The sequence below is a fragment of the Bos taurus genome, chromosome 15, assembly GCF_002263795.3.
Source record: "Bos taurus isolate L1 Dominette 01449 registration number 42190680 breed Hereford chromosome 15, ARS-UCD2.0, whole genome shotgun sequence".
Lineage (NCBI taxonomy): Eukaryota > Metazoa > Chordata > Mammalia > Artiodactyla > Bovidae > Bos > Bos taurus.
Window position 1 is genome coordinate 6,888,814 of NC_037342.1, and position 22,071 is coordinate 6,910,884.

Genomic DNA, 22,071 nt, shown 5'->3' on the forward strand with positions numbered 1-22,071 from the left:
AGATCAATCAGCTTTCAGAGAGTAGTGATTTTCATTAACAACAGTGCCCTTATATTCACAATTGTTGAAATTTTAACACTATTGATGTAAACATACAAATCAGTTACAGTCCTAGGAATTTGGTTTAGGTGGTGAATATGACCATCATCGATAGCTACATTCAGTTGTAAGAATGTTTTAAGTCTGAATTATCTGCTCTGGGTGTCCACACTGATTAAATTTCTATTTAGTATTTTGTAGAAATAGTTTTAATGTATTAGTCTTCCACTCCATCATTTAAGTAGAAACTTAATTTCTACTTTCATACTATTTTTATGCAAACTGGTTCACAGTAAGAGAGTTACACATTATCAAAAGCATTTGTTTCTGAGGAAAAAAATTCCTGGCTCATAAAACTTGGATAACTATAAATTCTTGGTTGCTTTCTTGATTTAGTTAGCTAGCTGGCCAGCTATTGCTTATATTCCAAAAGCATGAATTTACAATGCAGACATGTAGTGATAAAAAGGGTTTGTATAACATAGAATGATGGGATCTCTGGAGGCTACCTTATTCCTTATATGAAGGGTGTTGTTTCAAACGAGGGCATGGAAACCAGTAAGTACTGGCTTCTGTTTTTGTTGTACACCTTCCAGAAATTTTCGACTGAAGACTCAATGTACTGGAGCTCTTTCCACAGAGAGCTAACTGATATTTGAAGAAAATTTTCATTTCTCCAACCAAGAAAAATATGATTTATCTTTTCCAAGCCTCACTCTTGTTCTTAAATCTATGTATTTTTACTTGTGGAGAAGCTATACAAGATAACTGTGAGCATCATTCTACGGTAAGAATTTCAGCAATGTTATTTTAGCTAAGAAAGCATGATTATATAGTTTTTAAGATATATACTAGGTGTTTGACAAGATTAATTACAGCACTCAATATAATTTATGGAAAAATTAAAGTGTTTATTTAGAAATGCTGAGACATGCTTAAATAATATTCTTTTTAAACGTAGGAAACTATAAACTGAAGATTGACTCTTAACACATTTCTTGTAAAAAATTAAAGAAATTGCAGACCTAGGTTAAAAACTAGCCAACAACTTTCCACTTAACTTTAAAAATGAAATATCTGATAGGCAAATAAAAAGTTAATTTTACTAAAAAAAAAAACTGTTCTATAAACTTTCGTACTTCAAATATGATCTTGTACCTGGTCACTCAGGAAATTTTAAAATTTAATATTAAAAAATTGTATTCCGAGCAATGTCAGAGTGATAGCTAAGACTGTATGCAATACTATGAGTAGATGGTAATTTGAATCTCTATAATTTAAATATTGGTTTATAATATTTAAATGTTATAAATGTATTTACCACTGTATCAATACCAAATTCCAAAGTTGAAGCAAGAATAAATTCTAAGAAAGCTACAGAAGTATTAGTAAGAATTCTCTGTGCTAAAAATTTTAGAATCTTATTTACATCTAAAAAACTATAGTTGTAAACTATAGCTGTTTTTGAAAACAGCTAATATGTCAATTGTTATAGGAGTATAGGGGAAAGAGCAAAAGTTAAAAGTAGATCTTTGTAGCAAAATGTATTTTGGGCAAATATCTTTTAAATTATGTGATTAGCTCTTCACTTTTCTCTCAATATCCATGTCAAAGATGACAGATCTTGTTATTATTTTCTTTTAATTACAGTTTATTTAAATCTTATAACTTCTACCAAAGAATGTTTTAATAATAAAAAACTGGTAATGTATGCTTTAACATTAAAAAACCCAACAATGTACCAGTAAGAACTGATACATTTGGAATGACAGCTGTAATCGGCATTTTTTTTTTTTTGAACATAGTAGTCTGTACTTTATACTCTCCTACCCCCTACCTTGTCCCTCTCTCCTTCCTTCTCCCCACTGGTATTCAAAAGTTTATAGTTGGTTGTTAGCTTTTGATTTTAATTTAATTTTTAAAAATGTATTTTATTGAAGTGTAGTTGATTTATAATGTTGTGTTAATTTCTGCTATACAGCAAAGTGTTTCAGTTATATATATTTATATCATACATATATAAAATATGTATCCTTTTTAATATTCCTTTCCATTGTGGTTTATCCTAGGATATTGAATATAGTTCCCTGTGCTACAGAGTAAGACCTCATTGTTTATCCATTCTAGATACAACGTTGCTGGCTTTTTAAAATGACATCTGTTGTTGATTTTGCAAAGAAAAATTCCATTCTTTGTTTCTGTTATTATTATTGTTGCCTTTTAAGTCTATGAATACTTTACCTTTCAAATCTGTAAATACTTTAGCTTATACAAAAGCGACAAATCTCCTACACATTTTCCCCTCAGCCCCACATCACAATTCCTACAAATTGGTGGCAGAATGTCCTGCTGGCATAGAAATGTAGGCCTCTCAGGGAACCTTCTTAGTATCCATAGAAGGAATTTCAAATGGCATGATTCCTGAAAGAGGAATGGCTCAGCACTGTATCACACAGGGAAATGTGTAACAGTCAAGGCCATAAAACCACTGTAATGGAAAGTAGGCCCTAAATGAATCCTCTTGGAATTGGAGAGGAAAAAAGAGAGCAAAAGATTTGTTTGTGGAAGTTTGAATTAACCAATTAACTATATAGTCTTTCTTTGTGTATGTCCTAAAATCTCATTTTTTTCTAGAGTCTTATTTATGATATATTAGGTAATATAACATACTTCATATATTTTTTCTTCTTCTTATTTTTTTTTAATATAAAGGATTCTCCAGGAGTTAACATTGTAGAAGATGAATCTAATACAAAAGGTGAAAGTAAAACTAATGCTACTGTTTACAAAGAAGATTGTGAGGAGTCATGTGATATTAAAACTAAAATTACACGAGAAGAAAAATATTTCATGTGTAGTAAGTATTAAAAATAACCAGAATTATAAAAGTATATGATTTATTATTTCTATGGTCGAGATGGAAAAATATACTTTAACATTTGTTGAGTCATTTACCATATATCCCGATCATCCTAGGTTAGAGGTATATGTCTTGGGCACATAGTAGGTGCTTCACACCTAATTTACCTAATTTGTAAATGAACAATTCCTTCTTCTATATTATATAGCCCAGTAACATCAAGTGACCACAGAAGGCCCTGATACTATCAATTTGCCTAGGACTATTTTCTTAGTTTCGTCTGAATCAATAGAAAATTTCACCTAAATTTTGAGGGGGGAATTAATTAATATTGAATAACTGCTACAATAGATATAATGCAAATTCATAGCCAATTTATGTAGCAAAGCATGAAAAATAAAGAATTTAAAAATTTTCGCTTTTGTTTAAAACTATTTAGTAGCAGCACAGTAATTCTCATGAGTAATTCTCTCATATGAGTAATTCTCATATGTACCTAGGGGATGGGTTGAGAAGGGGGATCAGAAGGAGAGGGAGTTCTGAGCCAGTTCTTATAGGACTTTAACTCCTAGGTCAGAAATATAAAAAGCTCACTTTATTGTGTTTAATTCTTCGTGTAACACAAATATCTCAGGCTTCTCAAACCAATGAGTGTAGGTTTAGATCCATTAAGATAAATGTCTAAATCCAGCAAATATCTAATAGAAAGTGAGAGACCGAAAGTAAAAATGACAGGTGAAACTGAATGAGGCAGATTTTAAACTATCAAGAGTTATTAATGGGATTCTACTGCTAGAGTGAAATTTAGGAAAATAGAAATGACGAATTTTTAAAAGAATAATTATGCAACAATAGGGGACTTCTTTTGTTATAAAGGATATCATCAGTATAATTGAATAAACTTGGATTAAGTCTGAGAATCACTGCATAATTCTTGATTTTGATGGTTGTGTTGGAGAGAATGTCTTTGGTGTAAAATACCCTGAAATATCCAGAGGCATCATGGTGGCATGCTCTCAAAAGAAGAAAAAATTCTTCACACTGTTCTTACAACTATTCTATGAGTAAGATTGTTTTAAAATAAAAACATTTTTAAAAAGAAAAAATACATGGTAAAAAAGTTTAACCAGAAATCAACCAGTCAAAACTTTTGACTGAGGTTTATTATGGGTGTATATGCTTGTGTGTTTGCATTTTCTTTATACAAAAATATAGCATTAATAGAAAAAAATTAAAAGAAAGATTTAACTTAGAAATTAACTTTCATGATACGGAATTATTGCCTTTTACTTTCTTATTAATAAGAATTGGTGAATTTTTGACCTCCTGCTTCTTTCTCTCTCATAAAGTGAGAATTGATATTCAGAATGTTGTCTCTCATTTATATCAGATTAAATTAGGGGGTTAAAATAGATTATTAGGAAGCATATTTTCATTGGGACGTACTGAAACAATTGTTTTCTTCGTTAATCTTTAGTTAAACAAAAAAGTCCTAAGCAGAATATGCAACTCTATGTATTTAGTTAGATTGAGATGTTATTGCATTTACATATTTATCCAAAATCATTTAAAAATTCTTTATGTTTTACTGTAGTTATTTTCTATAACAATATAATGTTTAGCAAACCCGTTTTATTATGATTTAAGGGAATTTGCAAAATTCTATTGTTTCTTATACACGAAGTACCAAAAAACTACTAAGAAACATGATGGATGAGCAGCAAGCTTCCTTGGATTATTTAATTAATCAGGTATGGCTTTTTTTTTTTTTTTTAGAACTGTGCTCTTATTGTATATATACATTGATATAGTTAGCTAGAAGTATAATTGTTTGATTTTTTTAATATCCAGAAATCTATTTAGTGCCTACTATGGCAGAGACACCATAGTAAAGTACAGGCAAACAGAAAGCAATAACCAAAAAAAGGATCTTCACTTAAAGCTTATTCAGTCTGAGCAGGGGGGGTTGGGGGGTGGGGCAGAAAAATGTATTGAAAATGTTGTGAATGCTGTTAGAAAGTTGCACAAAAGAAACTTGAAGAAAGTTGCACAAAAGCAATTCAAAATCTGAGCTGTGGAAAAATTTCCCAGATTATAGAAATTATGAAATGAGTCATGAAAGATGGATAAATACTTCAGAGGTCACAAAGTTTGGGTAAGAAGACTAAGAGCAGGACGTTCCATCCTTGGGGAACTGCTTGAAGTGGTGCAGGGGTGGAGTGACCGGTGAGGTAGAGGGTGTATAAGGAAAACTGACTCAAAGAAATAGGAACTAAATCATGCCACACCAAGAAGTCATCGAAGTGTCTGAGCAGGGAAATGCAATGACTAGATTGGCAGCTGGTGTGGAGGATGGCAAGAGGAAGAGCAGATAACAAACTACAGCAAAGGAGCAGACAAGATACAAAGAACAGATCTGCAAGAGTAGTCAAATATAGAAATGGGCAGATGAAGGCAGTGTTCAGGGGAAAATGGTACTGAATTTAATGAATGCTATTTAGCAATCTACTGCTTTATTATAGCAGTGAGAAATTCAAAAGAAAGATGAGCATTATATATGTTTCAAAGCTGGATTTATAAGAGGCTTAGGGATATCAGTTACAGAATTCAGCTAAAAAAGTTTTGTTCCAATACATATTTGCTTAAATGCATGCCTGTGTGTTTAGGTTAATGAGCTCATGAATCGAGTTCTCCTTTTGACAACAGAAGTTTTTAGAAAACAGCTGGATACTTTTCCTCACAGACCAGTTCAGTCACATGGTGAGAACTTTTTGTATTTCAGCCTTTTCATATTTGTCTTTTGTTACTTAAACATTTCATGGACAGGTTGGTACATCTAGAACTTTTGTTTAAAAATTATAGCTTGTTATCATCTAACAGGCTGGAGGAATAACACCTGCCATTAAGCAAATTTCGGCACAGACAATGCATACTTTTCTGAATTGGCAAACTTTTCTGACCATTTGAAAGCCATGGCTATAGACAGATACTCAGAATTTGTTGAAAATAGCATAGTTTTATTAGTATGTAACCAAATGTAGGCTCTCCTTTTACATTTTAGTAATAATCAGTCTTTGCTTAGAAGAAAAAGTCTCAGAATTCCTCCCACCTGTAAAAAGTACTTTTGACATGCTTGAGATGTTTCAAATTAGAATATAAAATTTGAAGAAGCTTGATTCAGAAAGAAACTAGAATTTAGCTCTTTTGATGCTAAAATACAGTATAACAGTACAGTAATTCCTAAAGGAATAGGTTTCTAATAAAAATGCCCTATATATCTTACAGTTGTGAATTAATACCAAAGTTTCAAAGCAAAAAAATGTTTATTGACAGCCTAGTAAGCGATCTTTCTTTTTCTCCTTGCAAAGAGAAGGAAATAAACTGTTACTGAGAGCACTTATGTGTCAGGGACTATGACAGGCACTTTCACAGGGTATTGTGTTATTTTTTATTATATTATTTTACCTCATTTGTGAGTAGTGAAAATAGTGTAACAAGGTGGTCATGAGCATGGACTTTGGTGTCAGATCATTTGTCTTCAAATCCCCGATCCACTGTTTCCTGATATCAGTTTCCTCATCAGGAAAATAATAGTCTCCTCTGTCCATGGAATTCTCCAGTCAAGAATACTGGACTGGGTTGTCATTTCCTCCTAAGGGGAATCTTCCCAACCCAGCGATTAAACCTAGGTCTCCTGCATTGCAGGCAGATTCTTTATCATCTGAGCCACCAGGGAAGCCCAAACTTATAGTACCTACCTTGTATGTTTCTTGTGAGACTTATATGAGTAAATACACCAAAATCTCCTAAAGTATTGCCTGAGCATAAGAAGACAGTATAAGAGTTTGCTATGATGATGATTATCATCAGCTAAGGAATATGGAGTCCAGAAAAATCTAAACAATCTGTTCACATTTATTTGGATGGTGATGGCAAAGCAGATACTCTATCACAGATTAGTCCTTTGCTGTAAGCAAAAGGACTTCTATCATATCTCTAAGCATAAGCTTATCATAAAAATAATCTTAGCAACTCAGAAGAAAGGCAACAAATCTGTATCTTCTGGAAGTAAAGGGGAAAGCAAACAATTTTTTACAGCTAACTTTTTGTAGATGATATTTTCTGTATATTTACTGTGTACTAGGCACCTTGCTCGGAGAAGGCAATGGCGCGCCACTCCAGTACTCTTGCCTGGAAAATCCTATGGACGGAGGAGACTGGAAGGCTGCAGTCCATGGGGTCTCTGAGGGTCGGACACGACTGAGCGACTTCACTTTCACTTTTCACTTTCATGCATTGGAGGAGATAGCAACCCACTCCAGTGTTCTTGCCTGGAGAATCCCAGGGACGATGGAGTCTGGTGGGCTGCTGTCTATGGGGTCGCACAGAGTCGGACACGACTGAAGTGACTTAGCAGCAGCAGGCACTATGCTAAGTGCTTTACATAATGTCTTATATGTATATTGTGAGAATAACACTATGAAGTAGATAGTATTATTATTATAACAATATTGCACATGAAGAAAAGTAGTTAAGAAACTTAGCTAATAGTTCTGACTAGTAAAGAGTAGAACTAGACTCTAACCCAAGCTTCTGACTCTGAAGTCTCAGGCTTTGATGTGTTTGTTCTCTGGGTAATTGATATTGTAAGATTAAATTTATTTTATTGTATTTATAGGAGATAATACAAAATAAAGCATCTAGAGTAAAATGTAGCATCATATCTGCATAATAATTATGTTTACAACCTGGAAAGTGGAATGCTTTAGAGGGGGTGATTATAGACTGCTACAGTTCTAGCTATTGTCAACAGAGCAGGCTTTAGCCTCAGCATCAATTCCTCTGGTGAAGAACATGATTCCTTCTTCCTCTCCCTTTGCTTGTTTTTAATGGGGGCCCCAATACACCAGAATATCTGAAGTTTCAAATAGTGGAGAAAGGATGTGTCAATAGTAGCTAGCCTACGTATTCTTTTGGATTTTCTGTGTCATCATTACAGATTTCTGTCACATATTATGTTTCCAAGATAAGTCTAGATTTCTGAAAATACATTATTTATTGGACAAGAGAGTGCATAATTGTAAAACATGTTAAATAAATGTTGATACCAACTGGGCAAATAATAACAGTGAGCTATCAGTGAAGGTTTATTGCAGCGTAAATTATTTAGTCCCAGTTCCTCTGTTCATCTAGATTCTTATGTTTAATGATGAGATGATTTTTCTTTTTAAGGAGTTAAAATCATCATATCATTGTTGCTGTTGTTCAGTTGCTCAGTCATGGACTGCATGATTCAAGAACCTCATGGACTGCAGCACGCCAGGCTTCCCTGTCCATCGCCATCTCCCAGAGCTTGCTCAAACTCATGTCCATTGAGTTGGTGATGCCATCCAACCATTTCATCCTCTGTCGTCCCCTTCTCCTCCTGCCTTCTATCTTTCCCAGCATCAGGGTCTATTCCAATGAGTCAGCTCTTCGCATCAGGTGGACAAAGTATTGGTGCTTCAGCTTCAGTGTCAGTCCTTCCAATGAATATTCAGGGATGATTTCCTTTAAGATTGACTGGTTTGATCTCCTTGGAGTCCAAGGGACTCTCAAGAGTCTTTTCCAACACCACAGTTCAAAAGCATCAATTCTTCAACACTCAGCTTTCTTTATAGTCCAACTCTCACATCCCTACATGACTACCGGAAAAAACATAGCCTTGACTATTACAGATCTTTGTTGGCAAAGTAATGTCTCTGTCACTGTTTCCATTGGTTCCCCATCTATATTACGTTAAGTGATGAGACTGGATGCCATGATCTTAGTTTTTTGAATGTTGAGTTTTAAGCCAACTTTTTCACTCTCCTCTTTCACTTCCATTAAGAGGCTCTTTAGTTCCTCTTCGATTTCTGCCATAAGGATGGTGTCATCTGCATATTTGAGGTTATTGATATTTCTCTCAGCAGTCTTGCTTCCAGCTTGTGCTTTATCCAGCCCAGTGTTTCTCATGATGTACTCTGCATACAAGTTAAGTGAGCATATCATTAATGTACATTTTAATAATAATTTCACATAACACTGTCAATTCTTTATAATAAAATGATAAAGTCTTAAATGTATATGTGGAAATATCCTAAATAACTAATTTTACTTTTATAGGTCTAGATTGTACAGATATTAAAGATACCATTGGTTCTGTCACCAAAACACCAAGTGGTTTGTATATAATCCATCCAGAAGGCGCTAGTCATCCATTTGAGGTAAAGTTTTCCCTTATTATATATGGAATAGGATAGGCATCTAATCTATTTAAATAATATTAGTTTTAATTGTTTTACTACTTTATTTCTTCTTAAAAATTGTCAGATAAATTAGTATAGGTTCCAGTTTCAAAAGTTTTATTTTCTGGGATTCTTTGCCCAAACCACAAACCAGTAAAAGAATTAGAGAGTCTTTCACTTTTCTGTTTGAGTGTTTCTGGTTACATTCTTTAAAGTGAGTCCATTTGGTGCTAGATCTTATCCTTACAGTAGATGGAATTATGTAAAATAAATACTTGTTTGCTTTAATTAGCTTATGGATATTAAAAAATAATGGTGTACTTTGTCTTGGAGCTTGATAAAAATACTTTAATTTCTCTTCCTACACATGGATATACTTTGGATGGTAAATGACTTTTTGTGATTGTATAAAAAATTAATAATTTAAAAAATCCTTTCACTAAATTGTGAGAAAGATTGAGAAGCTGATCCATTTCTTAAACTGCATAAAATAAATTACTCATATCTATCCTTTCTACCTCTACCATTTCAACTCTATGTATTATTAAAACTATATGTTATTGTATATTGCATATTAATATTATATATATAATTTTCTGATTACGTTTTTGTGCATTAGAAAGGTTGTAATATGAATATCATACCTTATTAATGGTCTTTATTACACAATAAAATAATTTTTATAAGTAGATACTACCAGTTTCTCATCTCAGTTGCTAACATTTTCTGACATCTATTAACAGGATGTCAAAAATTGGGAATTAAGTGGGAAATAATTTTAAATTACCTAAATTATCTCACCTACAGATTCAGAAATGGGCCTGAACAGATGTGGAAAGGGAAGGTTTCTAATTTTGTGAAGAGTGGGACGCATAATTACCTCTTTTGTGGGAAAGTGTTGGTTCCCTACCTTCCTCCACACTGCCTTTTTCTGTCTGTGTGTGGGAAGTTTCTGATGGGGAGGATTGCTCTGATTTTCTTGCTTTGTCACTTCAGTGAGTCCTCCATGGTGATCCTCTTAAGGGCATTTAGCAGAGCACCACAGATGCATCTGTGAGTCCTGTTGAGATGGGGCATGTGCTAAGTTGCTTCAGTCACGTCTGACTCTTTGCCACCCCGTGGTCTGTAGCCTACCAGGCTTCTCTGTCCATGAGATTCTGCAGGCAAGGATAGTGAAGTGCATTGCATTGCCCTCCTCCAGGGGATCTTCCTGACCCAGGGATCGAACCTGCATCTGTTATGTCTCCTGCAATGGCAGGCGGGTTCTTTACCACTAGCGCCACCTGGGAAGCCCCATAGATGGGGCTTAGACCATGCTTTTCTGTCTGAAAATCTCAATCTGAACACGGGCCATCCAGGCTATGGAGAAAAAAAGCAATCAAAGACAGACACACAGGCATATTTGACATTGTTTTAAAAATCAGTGTTTGATTAAAAGGAAAAGTTATTTATAAAGAAATGTATCACTCTGCCACATCAGATGGATGTCATTTGTTTTTGCTGTTGTTCAGTTGCTAAGTCAACAACAAAAACAAATGACATCCATCTGATGTGGCAGAGTGATACATTTCTTTATAAATAACTTTTCCTTTTAATCAAAACACTGATTTTTAAAACAATGTCAAATATGCCTGTGTGTCTGTCTTTGATTGCTTTTTTTCTCCATAGCCTGGATGACCCGTGTTCAGATTGAGATTTTCAGACAGAAAAGCATGGTCTAAGCCCCATCTATGGGGCTTCCCAGGTGGCGCTAGTGGTAAAGAACCCGCCTGCCATTGCAGGAGACATAACAGATGCAGGTTTGATCATGTCTGACTCTGAGACCCTATGGACTGCAGCACGCCAGGCTCCTCTGTTCTCCACTGTCTCCCAGAGTTTGCTCAGATTCGTATCCACTGAATCGATGATGCTCCTGCCTCTGTCTCCTTTGCCTTCAATCTTTCCCAGCATCAGGGTCTTTTCCAGTGAGTCAGCTCTTCACATCATGTAGCCAAAGTATTTGAGCTTTAGCTTCAGCATCAGTCCTTCCAATGAATATTCAGGGTTGATTTCCTTTAGAACTGACTGGTTTCATCTCCTTGTGGTCCAAGGACTCTCAAGAGCCTTCTCCAGTACCACAATTCAAAAGCATCAGTTCTTCAGCACTCAGCCTTCTTTATGGTCTAACTCTCACCTGTACATGACTACTGGAAAAACTATAACATTGACTATATGCACTTTTGTTGGCAAAGTGATGTCTCTGCTTTTTAATACACTGTCTAGGTTAGGTTTATCAAAGTTTTCCTCCCAAGGAGCAAGCATGTTTTAATTTCATGGCTGCACTCACTGTCCACAGTGATTTTGGAGCCCAAGAAAATAAAATCTGTCACTTTTATTACAGTAAAATCAGTCACTATTATTACTCAACTGAAAAATATTTATAAAGTTGAGGAATAAGAGCCTTAAAATGCTACAAACACATATATTGACTGAAGCAGGGACTGCAGTTATGTTTGTTTTATAACAAACAGTATTATTTCTTGAGATTTAAAAAAAATCTGAATATTTTAATGATATACAGCTGCATTGAAACTTTCAGTGGCAGTATCTTCTCTTTCTCTAGGCTCAGGGTGAAGTATGGGATTCCCTAATAGCTCAGTTGGTAAAGAATCCACCTGCAATGCAGGAGACCCCAGTTTGATTCCTCGGTCAGGAAGATCCACTGAAGAAGGGATAGGCTACACAGTCCAGGATTCTTGGGCTTCCCTTGTGGTTCAGCTGGTAAAGAATCTGCCTTCAATTCAGGAGACCTGGGTTCAACCCCTGGGTTGGGAAAATCCCCTGGAGAAGAGAAAGGCTACTCACTCCAGTAATCTGGCCTAGAGAATTCCAAGGACTATAAAGTCCACGGGGTCGCAAAGAGTTGGACATGACTGAGTGACTTGCACAAGCTTGAAGTATGAGTTTTATATCAAAGAATGAAAATAATATCATGTTGTTTTTGTCTTTTCTGGGTTTATTTTAGGTTATGTGTGACATGGATTACAGAGGAGGTGGATGGACTGTGATACAGAAAAGGATCGATGGGATAATTGATTTCCAAAAGTTGTGGTGTGATTATCTGGATGGATTTGGTGACCTCTTAGGTCAAATTTTATTCATTTCTCCTCTTTTTTTCTTCTTTTTGGTATTATGCCTATAGACTGTCTGTATTGGTCAAATTATTAGTAAAAATAGCAAATCCTGTGTGTCTAAAAACATGACTTAAGCTACTCTCTGATCATTAGCCAAATTATTTAAAATAAGGAGGTCTTCAGTTGGGATCTAGATATCTTTATTTTTAGATGCCTGTTGAAATGTGATTTGACTGAAAATTATAAGTTGGGTATTTATTAAGTATTGATTATACACCCAGCAGCGTTCTGGCAGGTGGTCAATAGTTATTTGTAGAATTAAAAACTGAATGAACAGGGACCTTGAAATTCTTGAGATTTGTGCTGTGTCTGTACAAACAAATGAAATGGAAATTTGGGGTACATTGTGTATGAGCTCAAATAATGTGAACTGAAAGTAGTGCTTTATAAAAGCATCAGTAAAAATCACTATGCTCAAAATTTGGCAAATGGAAACCCCAGGTGAACTGTAAAATCTGTTCCCAATATTCCATGGCAACATCACTTTGGCTGTTGAACAGAAACATTAGTATTTCTGAACACTGCAGAATTTTACATTAATTGGAACATTTGCAGGTGACTTTGATCATTTTTATGCTATTATTTTAAGTTGCTGTTGTTATAGCTTAAAATATTTAACATCCCATAATAATGTCATTCAAGGATTTAGTAAGTGGTGGTGTTAGTCCTACTGCTAAAAACCCTACTGCATGTCAGTGAGGTTAGAAAATGTGTGAAATGTAATAAAATGTCACAAAGAAGGCCAAATAGCTGCCATACTATGGAGTGCAGTTGATATACTTGTGTTTTCTCAGCATTACCTCCAATTTTCCAACAAGCCCGGCCATCTGAATCGAGCAGTCATAGATCTGCATACTCTAAATTGTTATTTTCCTTACATAATCCTTATTTCTGTAGGGAGATCATTTTAGTTTTAACGAAAAATGTCTTCAGGCAGATATACTTTGGTAAACAGACTGCTTTGTATTTGGCCTATTAAAGAAATAAACAGTATTAAGGAAAGTATCTTAAGTTACACTTGGGATTTGGGGTATCGGGGAAGTATGGCAAGGACATTTAATTGGTGTCAGACTAGGAGAAACCAAGCAGTCCTGTCTTACTTGTCTGTCTTTCTTACTTCCTTTCTTCCTGTACCTCTTCAGAATATCTTTAGCTCTAGGTGGGTATGCCGCTAAAATGTTCCTGCAATCCCTTGAGAGTGACTTAATGTCTTAGCTATGGTTTTAAGAGTCTGAATGCTGTCACATCGTCCCCAACTCTTTGAAGTTAATTTTACTAGACCTTACTTCCTTTGGTAATTTCATGATTCAGGCAGAGGGATGTGCTTCAGAGCAGGAGTGTTCACATTTAGGCCGTGACAGTGAGTAGAGGGAGGTAGAAAGCCAATGGCTAGAACATGCAAATACGCAGTTTGTATTACGGAGTTTAGGAATTCATCCTGGATCTACAATCATCTTGGAAATACTGACCCTAACCTGAGATTACTCTGGTGTTTCTACCTTATATTTTCATTCATTCAGAGGTAACTGACAAGCTGCATTATAACAAAGAAATATTAGTTCACAAAACATTATTCTCAAAGACACAGAAAGAATAATTTCTATTGAGCACTTTCAGGAAATATTTCTTTAGGAGTTGCTGATATGGAGGTTAAACCTCTTACATTTACTGGTATACATCATTTTGTTGTTGCTGCTAAGTCGCTTCAGTCGTGTCTGACTCTGTGCGACTCCATAGACGGCTGCCCACCAGGCTCCTGGGATTCTCCAGGCAAGAACACTGGAGTGGGTTGCCATTTCCTTCCCAAACATTTTGTTACTTGCCATAATATTTGAACTGGTAGTTTTTGTTGATATGCCTTAAGGTAGAACTTGACTTTTTACTTAATCTTTAAATGACTTTTTGAATTTAATTTAGGCAGATAAAAAATGAAACAATCTAGTTATCTTTGGTCTAGTAAAGCAGAAATGGGAAGATATACACACACACACATATATATATATATTGGCAAATTAGGCACACAGTGATAATTTGAGCTAGGGCCATCTATTCCCTCAAATAATTTATGTGCACCATCTCAGAGTTATTGAAACACCAAACAACATCAAGCACTTAATAACACAGGGTTATGCTAATAAAATGAGTTATTTTAAATATGCTATAACATATTTAAAAAAGCATTTTTTTTAACAGGTGAGTTTTGGCTAGGACTGAAAAAGACTTTTTATATAGTGAATCAGAAGAATACCAGTTTTATGCTGCATGTGGCACTGGAATCTGAAGATGACACATTAGCTTATGCATCATATGATGATTTTTGGATAGAGGATGAAACAAAATTTTTTAAAGTGCACTTAGGACGATATTCAGGAAATGCTGGTAAGTTTTTTATTCCTGAAATTATCCAAAAGATTTAAATCTAGCTGATTCAATATTAGATGAAGATAAAAAGTAATATATTTATTTTGGCATATATATATATATATTTATATAACTGTTGACAGATTAGATTAAGAATGAGAAAACTGTTTAAGTCTTGAGTTTTGAAACTCTGCTATGATGGTTGCATCATCTCATGGTTTTGAGCTGCTTTATACACTTTAAAACAACTTGCCATATGTAATCTCAATTGATTCTTTAGATAGCGATTCTGTGGGACAGGCTGGGAAGGCATTATTTCCATTTTCATGTTCTGAAAGGCCAGCATTTAGAAGTCTTAGAATGTTAGAGCTGATCTTCACTCTTCTCGCTTCACAGGTGAAGAAAAATTAAGTGACTTCCCGGGATGCCAGCTCATGACATCTGAGCCGTGGCAAGGACCCAGGCTGATAGAACAACTAGTTTAATGGGTTTTTAAGGGTCTATATTTCAGTGCATCTACTTTCCGCCCCCCAAAATTATATTTGTTAGCACTTTAAAATACTTGATGTTAAATTTATATTCTGATGTTGATATTTTAAACTTGAGTTAATATTAAATTTAGCTCTTCTGTTGATTGCTCATGATGGTTCTTGTTCAGTAGGTATGATTAGTGTTAGAAATCCAAAAATGAATGAGTTACGCTTCCAGCTCTTTAACTGATCACAATATAGAGGGGAAGAGTAAATAGAGCTGGAAACAGAATAGAACAGAATACTGATACATCTTTGGAGGTTAGTTCAGTTCAGTTCAGTCGCTCAGTCGTGTCCGACTCTTTGTGACCCCATGAATTGCAGCACGCCAGGCCTCCCTGTCCATCACCAACTCCCGGAGTTCACTCAAACTCACGTCCATCTCCATCGAGTAGGTGATGCCATCCAGCCATCTCATCCTCTGTCATCCCCTTCTCCTCCTGCGCCCAATCCCTCCCAGCATCAGAGTCTTTTCCAATGAGTCAACTCTTCGCATGAGGTGGCCAAAGTACTGGAGTTTCAGCTTTAGCATCATTCCTTCCAAAGAACACCCAAGGCTGATCTCCTTTAGAATGGACTGGTTGGATCTCCTTGCAGTCCAAGGGACTGAGGTTAAGAGGGAGAGGATGATTCCAACTGATTGCATCCAGGAAATCTTCATGGAAGGGTGATTTTCAACAAAAAATTAATGTTAGATTCAACCTGGGATGCTTTTTGAAAGTACATACTTGTGCAGAATCTGATGCAGTAAGTTTGGGCCCAGGTATTTGTATCAACTAGATGGATATTTAGCATCCTTATAGTTGAGAATCAGTGATTTGTACTTGGAGGAATGGATGGCATTTGGGCAAATGAATGTTGGCAAAGAGAACAGTTTGAGACAAGGCACAGAAATGGAGAACACATTAGTGAATGCCAGATAAAGGGGATAGGGCAGAGGTGGGGCCGGATGGTGTGTGGCAAAGGAGCAGCACAGACCCTTGTGATAAGAGAATGTACAACGAAGTTTACATTACCCTTTCATGATTCAAAGATTCAGAAAAAATTCCAATGTTTGAAAAGTGCCATATCATGCTATATATAGGATTTTTTTGGACAAAAAGGAAAAGAGAACACAAAATGGGCTAGTTGATAAAGACATATTTAGGGAACTCTATTTGGCATTTCTTTCCTAAAATGAGATGTATTTTCATGTTTCATTTGTTTAAAAAAAAAATACAAAAGAAGCCATCATTCAGTTCATACTGCTACTGTTTGGTCCTTTTACACAGTTAGCAAAGATGTAATACTTTTCAATTTAACTGATAATATGCAGAGTTTTACCTAGGCCATCACAGACCTCTGTAATTTGTGCCATTAAATGTCCACTTGTGGAGAAGGGCATGGCAACCCACTCCAGGACTCTTGCCTGGAGAATCCTATGGACAGAGGAAACCAGTGGGCTACAGTCCATAGTGTTGTAGAGAGTTGGACACGAGTTGGACACGACTGAGGCAACTTAGCACGCATGCAATGTCCACTTGAAGATGTTTGTTATGTTGAGGAATTCATTACCAGATTTTGGCCTATTGCTCCTGGAGGAGAGATTTTAATCTGATATCTAGTAAAAAGTAATTTAAGCCTTAGTTTTAGATGCAATGCTTTTTCATGATTGGTTGGTAAAGGTTGATTAAAATTACAAAAAGTGCCTTTAAATTTAGTCATCAAAAAAATCTATTTTACCTAGGTGATGCATTCCGGGGCTTCAGAAAAAAAGATAATCAAAATGCAATGCCTTTCAGCACACCAGATGTTGATAATGATGGGTGTCGTCCTGCATGCTTCATCAGTGATCAGTCTGTGAAGAGCTGCAGCCACCTCAGTAACAATACCGGCTGGTGGTTCAGCCAGTGTGGTCTCGCAAATCTGAATGGCATTCATCACTTCTCTGGAAAGTTGATTACAACTGGAATTCGATGGGACACGTGGACTAAAAACAACTCACCCATCAAGATTAAATCTGCTTCAATGAAAATTAGAAGAACTTACAATCCATATTTTAAATAATCTCATTTAAAAATTTAATGCTATTTTTGATAATATATAAAAGATTCTACATAGTTCTCTTTTTACTGTTTTAAGCACATTTGCCAAAATTTAACCATAGATGACATCTAGGTATTATGAATCTAATTAGAAATCTTTAATTTTGTAGGGTTTTAATAAAGGAAAACATGGCTCAATGTATGCTTTTACTACTACCTATATTAGTAATATATAATAAAATTTGTTTTGAGTGAATTGCAACTTGTCTACCTGAAATCTATTGTCCTTTTAAAGGATTTTCCCTTTTCTTTAAAGCATATATAACCATAGTAGAGTGTTAGGAAAATTAAAAAGGCATTCTATTTATTGCTATATTTATTTAAAATAGTTACCCATATAATCCACAGATAATTTCTATAGAAGACAATTATGTAGAATAATTTTGTGCAGATTAATATATAAACTTCACATGGTTTAAAAACCTATTTCTGAGTGACTCCATAATACTTTACAATTAATAAGAGTTTGCTGCAAAAATAAAGTCTTCCTTGTTTTCTTATTTTATTGTGGCTAATAAATTTACTTTTATTTGTAATAAACTGACTATACATTTGTATCCTGAGCAGATGAATTCTGATGGTGGCTTCTCTGGTAGCTCAGTAGATAAAGAATCTGACTGCAATGCAGGAGACCAGGGTTTGATCCCTGGGTTGGGAAGATTCCCTGGAGAAGGAAATGGCAACCCACTCAGTATTCTTGCCTGGAAAAATCCCATAGATTTTCCCATATCCTATAGGATATATCCTTTCTTCCTCATAGGATAGAGAAGCCTGACAGGCTACAGTCCATGGAGTCAGAAGAGTTGGACACAACTAAACTACCAGTTGCATTTTAAAACATATTTGTATCTTAACTCTTTTTAAGCCAATAGGAATGGTGTGAACTTTAAGTGAAGAAGAAAGAGCAATGAATCAGTGGATTAGAGGTGGCTCTAGGAGCAAGCTTATCCCTTCTACTTTTCATGAAGTTGGAAGGAGTTGGAATGGTTAGGCTTCTATAGGAAAACATAGCAAGGAATGTGCTGGACCAAATTTCAATTAATTAAGAAAATTAGGGTTGAACGGAAAAGTACTTTGTCCAGAGTTAGGATTATACAATGTACAAAGGAGGGTAGAAGCATCTGAAAAAATGAAGTGAGAGGAGGTCTGAATTACAGGCAAAGACAAATATCTTGTGATATCACTTATATGGGGAATATTAAAAAAAAAAATGGTACAAATGAACTTATTTCCAAAACAGAAATAGAGACACAGATGTAGGAAACAAGCTTATGGTTACCATGGGGGAAAGAGTGGGGATACATTAGGAGACTGGGAATGACTTATACATACTACTATACATAAAATAGATAACTATTGAGAACTACTGTATAACACTATTCTATATACAGGATCTTCCCTGTAGCTTAGATGGTGAAGAATCTGCCTGCAATGCAAGAGACCTGGGTTCGATCCCTGGGTTGGGAAGATCCTCTGGAGAAGGGAATGGCAACCCTTTCCAGTATTCTGGCGTGGAGAATCCCATGGACAGAGAAGCCTGGTGGGCCACAGTCCATGGGGTCGCAGAGTTGGACACAACTAAGTGACTAACACTACACTACTTTATAGCGCAGGGAACTCTACTCAGTACTCTGTAATAGCTTATATGAGAAAAGAATCTAAAAAAGTGGGTATATGTAATGTGTAAATGATTAACTTTGCTGTAGAGCAGAAAATAACACAATATTGTAAATCAGCTATGTTGTTTTGTTGTTTACCTGCTAAGTCATGTCTCACTCTTTAAGACCACATGTATTGTAACCTGCCAGGCTCTGTCTGTGGGGTTTCCCAGGCAAGAATACTGGAGTGATTTTGCATTTCCTCCCCATTTGATCCCAGCCCAGTGATCAAGCCCACATCTCCTGCTTTGCAGTTCAATTCTTTACCATGCATGAAGGTATAGAGATCACAGTGCATTATCTAAGTCCAGCAAAAGGCTTAACTTGATTAGAACACAGACACTGATTTTCACCTCTCAAGATTGCTTTCACTTTGATCTCCTCTCCAAGCAGTGAATAAATCATGTACAGAACATGAACAGGATATAGTTGCAAGTGGGTAAATATGGTTTCCCATGGCCTTCTGTCCATGGATAAATGGTCCCATTTAAAAATACAAATGCTTTGTTATTTTGTCAACTTAATTATCAGTAAACATTAAAACTGTGTCCAGTTTAAAAATCAAAAGAAAAATATACAGATCAAAAAACTTTGCTCTACACCAGCATGTGAAAGTCACTCAGTCGTGTCCATAACTCTTTGCAACCCCATGGACTATACAGTCCATGGAATTCTCCAGGCCAGAATACTGGAGTCGGTAGCCATTCCCTTCTTCAGGGGATCTTCCCAACCCAGAGATCAAATCCAGGTCTCCCACACTGCAGGTGAATTCTTTACCAGTTGAGCCACCAGGGAAGCCCAGCATAGATTAGTTATAAATAAAAAAGTTAACATTCATAATAGCTTTGAGAACTAAAGTGCTTAGAAGTAGGTTACTAATCTATTTTAAAACTGAGAAACATAAATGACTCTAAATGGCAGCATAGTCATGTTCTTTGTAGAGGAGATTTGGTGCAAATGGCTCCAGGCTTTCCAAGTGGTGCTAGTGGTAAAGAACCTGCCTGCTAATACAGGAGACTTAAGAGATGCCACGAGGGCTTCCCTTGTGGCTCAGCTGGTAAAGAATCAGCCTGCAATGCGGGAGACATGGGTTTGATCCCTGGGTTGGGAAGATCCCCTGGAGAAGGAAATGGCAATCCACTCCAGTACTATTGCCTGGAAAACCCCATGGACAGAGGAGCCTGGTAGGCTACAGTCCATGGGGCCGCAAAGAGTCGAACATGACTGAGCGACTTCACTTTCACTTTTCACTTAAGAGATGCAAGTTCGATCTCTGGGTGGGAAAGATCCCTTGAAGGAGGGCATGGCAACCCATTCCAGTATTCTTGCCTAGAGAATCCCATGGATAGAGAAGCTTGGTGGACTACAGTCCCTGGAGTAGCAGAGTTGGACTCAATTGAAGCGACTTAATCAGTTCAGTCAGAGAAGGCACTCCAGTACTCTAGCCTGGAAAATCCCATGGATGGAGGAGCCTGGTGGGCTGCAGTCCATGGGGTCGCTAAGAGTCGGACAGGACTGAGCGACTTCACTTTCACTTTTCACTTTCCTGTATTGGAGAAGGAAATGGCAACCCACTCCAGTGTTCTTGCCTGGAGAATCTCAGGGATGGGGGAGCCTGGTGGGCTGCCGTCTATGGGGTTGCACAGAGTCGGACACGACTGAAGCAACTTAGCAGCAGCAGCAGCAGCAGCAGCAATCAGTTCAGTTCAGTTCAGTTGCTCAGTCGTGTCCGACTCTTTGCAACCCCATGAATCGCAGCACGCCAGGCCTCCCTGTCCATCACCAACTCCCGGAGTTCACTTAGACTCACATCCATCGAGTCAACGATGCCATCCAGCCATCTCATCCTCTGTCATCTGCCGGGAGCCAGCGTGAGGAACTCCGCCTGTGGCAAAGGTCATGACTAAGGAGGCTTGGCATACGCAAAGGCGGGATCGAGCCTCAGGAGTCCCCCTGGAAATTCTCAAGCATCTTCCCCCCAAACCAGAATCTGCCTACTTTACTGCTTTGTGCTCTCACCTACACCTCTGACTTTATGGGGCCCTGCCCCCACCACCTCTCTCTGAAGAAGAGTTAACTTACAGCTCCAGTTAATAAAGTTCCTGGGCGTGCCAAGGGTGTTTCAAACTACAAACTCCTTTGGAAGTCCTCTAGCCTGCCTGAATAGGTTCTTCCAGCCACATGTGATTGTTCAGAGCCTCCCAACTGTGAGAGGCATGAGATGTTCTAAACTGTCTAAATACAGATTCCTTTGAGCAGTTAAAAGACTGATTAGAAATTGTATTGATGAAGGGTTTTTCACTTGTTGGGCCAATGTTTGCTGCTAAGTTTCCATATCCCTTACCTACTGTATCCCTGGCAGTGTATTGATTAATATAATTGGTGCATAGGAATGTAAGTAGTAGCTTTAATGTTTGTAACCTTGGACCCTTGAGTTAATTCTTTTTCTTGTCATAGCCCACCACACCTTTGCCCTGTAGAAATGCAACTTTATCTAATGCTTTCAGAGGGTGGCGCCTGACTTTAGAATAATCACCTTTAGAGAAAAATAAGTTTTCTGAAGAAAGGATCTTAAAATGTTAACAGGTCTCCGGGCCAGAAGATGATGTAAATCACCTAAACTTTTGCATATGATAGGTTTGCAGGAAGAAAGCCTGGCTTACTGCTGACTCTACCCCTTCCCCCATTATCCTCTATGCATAACTTAAGGCATAAAAACTACTTTGAAAAATAAAATGCGGGCCTTGTTCACCGAAACTTGGTCTCCCCATGTCGTTCTTTCTCTCACCTTCTGGCTGAATTCCCATCCGGGGCGGGGAGGCTCGTCAAGCCTACTAATTTTGCCTGGGCTTCTAAGATCTGACCAGGGAGGCCTTAGTGTCTCCTCTCCTTTGGGAGAATGGGAGGACGCCTGCAGCCTACGTAGGTGACACAAATTCCTTATTTTGGAATTTTATTAGCTTTCCATGTAAACCAAGTTATTCAGCTTCTTTTCTCCACTAAATTTTCTCACTGAGCTATCCTTATTTAACCACTCTTTATATCCTTAATTAACATTTAATTAAGCAATTGTTTCCTGATTCTCCCCGACGCCGTCCCC

The 22,071-nt window shown here is 36.8% G+C and overlaps 1 protein-coding gene across 2 annotated transcripts; it reads left to right on the forward strand.

The window, feature by feature from the left end:
• Nucleotides 1-444: 444 nt before the first annotated feature.
• On the forward strand, nucleotides 445-19,911 carry ANGPTL5 (angiopoietin like 5). 2 transcript variants are annotated; one of them, XM_010812298.4, is made up of 8 exons: nucleotides 445-826; nucleotides 2,752-2,896; nucleotides 4,547-4,650; nucleotides 5,566-5,659; nucleotides 9,044-9,144; nucleotides 12,170-12,290; nucleotides 14,532-14,717; nucleotides 15,096-19,911. In XM_010812298.4, exons 1-8 carry the CDS (start codon nucleotides 731-733, stop codon nucleotides 15,182-15,184), a joined length of 936 nt encoding a protein of 311 aa, XP_010810600.1. In that variant the 5' UTR covers nucleotides 445-730; the 3' UTR covers nucleotides 15,185-19,911. The 2 variants fall into 2 exon arrangements, with proteins under 2 accessions (XP_010810600.1, NP_001121541.1); NM_001128069.1 differs by having other exon boundaries at nucleotides 480-826; nucleotides 16,956-17,522.
• Nucleotides 19,912-22,071: the final 2,160 nt, after the last annotated feature.

Bases quoted from the DNA above. Each gene is read 5' to 3' on its own strand.
- ANGPTL5 (NM_001128069.1), top strand. From the start codon at position 731: ATGATTTATCTTTTCCAAGCCTCACTCTTGTTCTTAAATCTATGTATT. The intron at 4,651-5,565 runs GTATGGCTTTTT...CTGTGTGTTTAG, and splicing joins TGGATTATTTAATTAATCAG to GTTAATGAGCTCATGAATCG. The intron at 12,291-14,531 runs GTCAAATTTTAT...TTTTTTTAACAG, and splicing joins TGGATTTGGTGACCTCTTAG to GTGAGTTTTGGCTAGGACTG.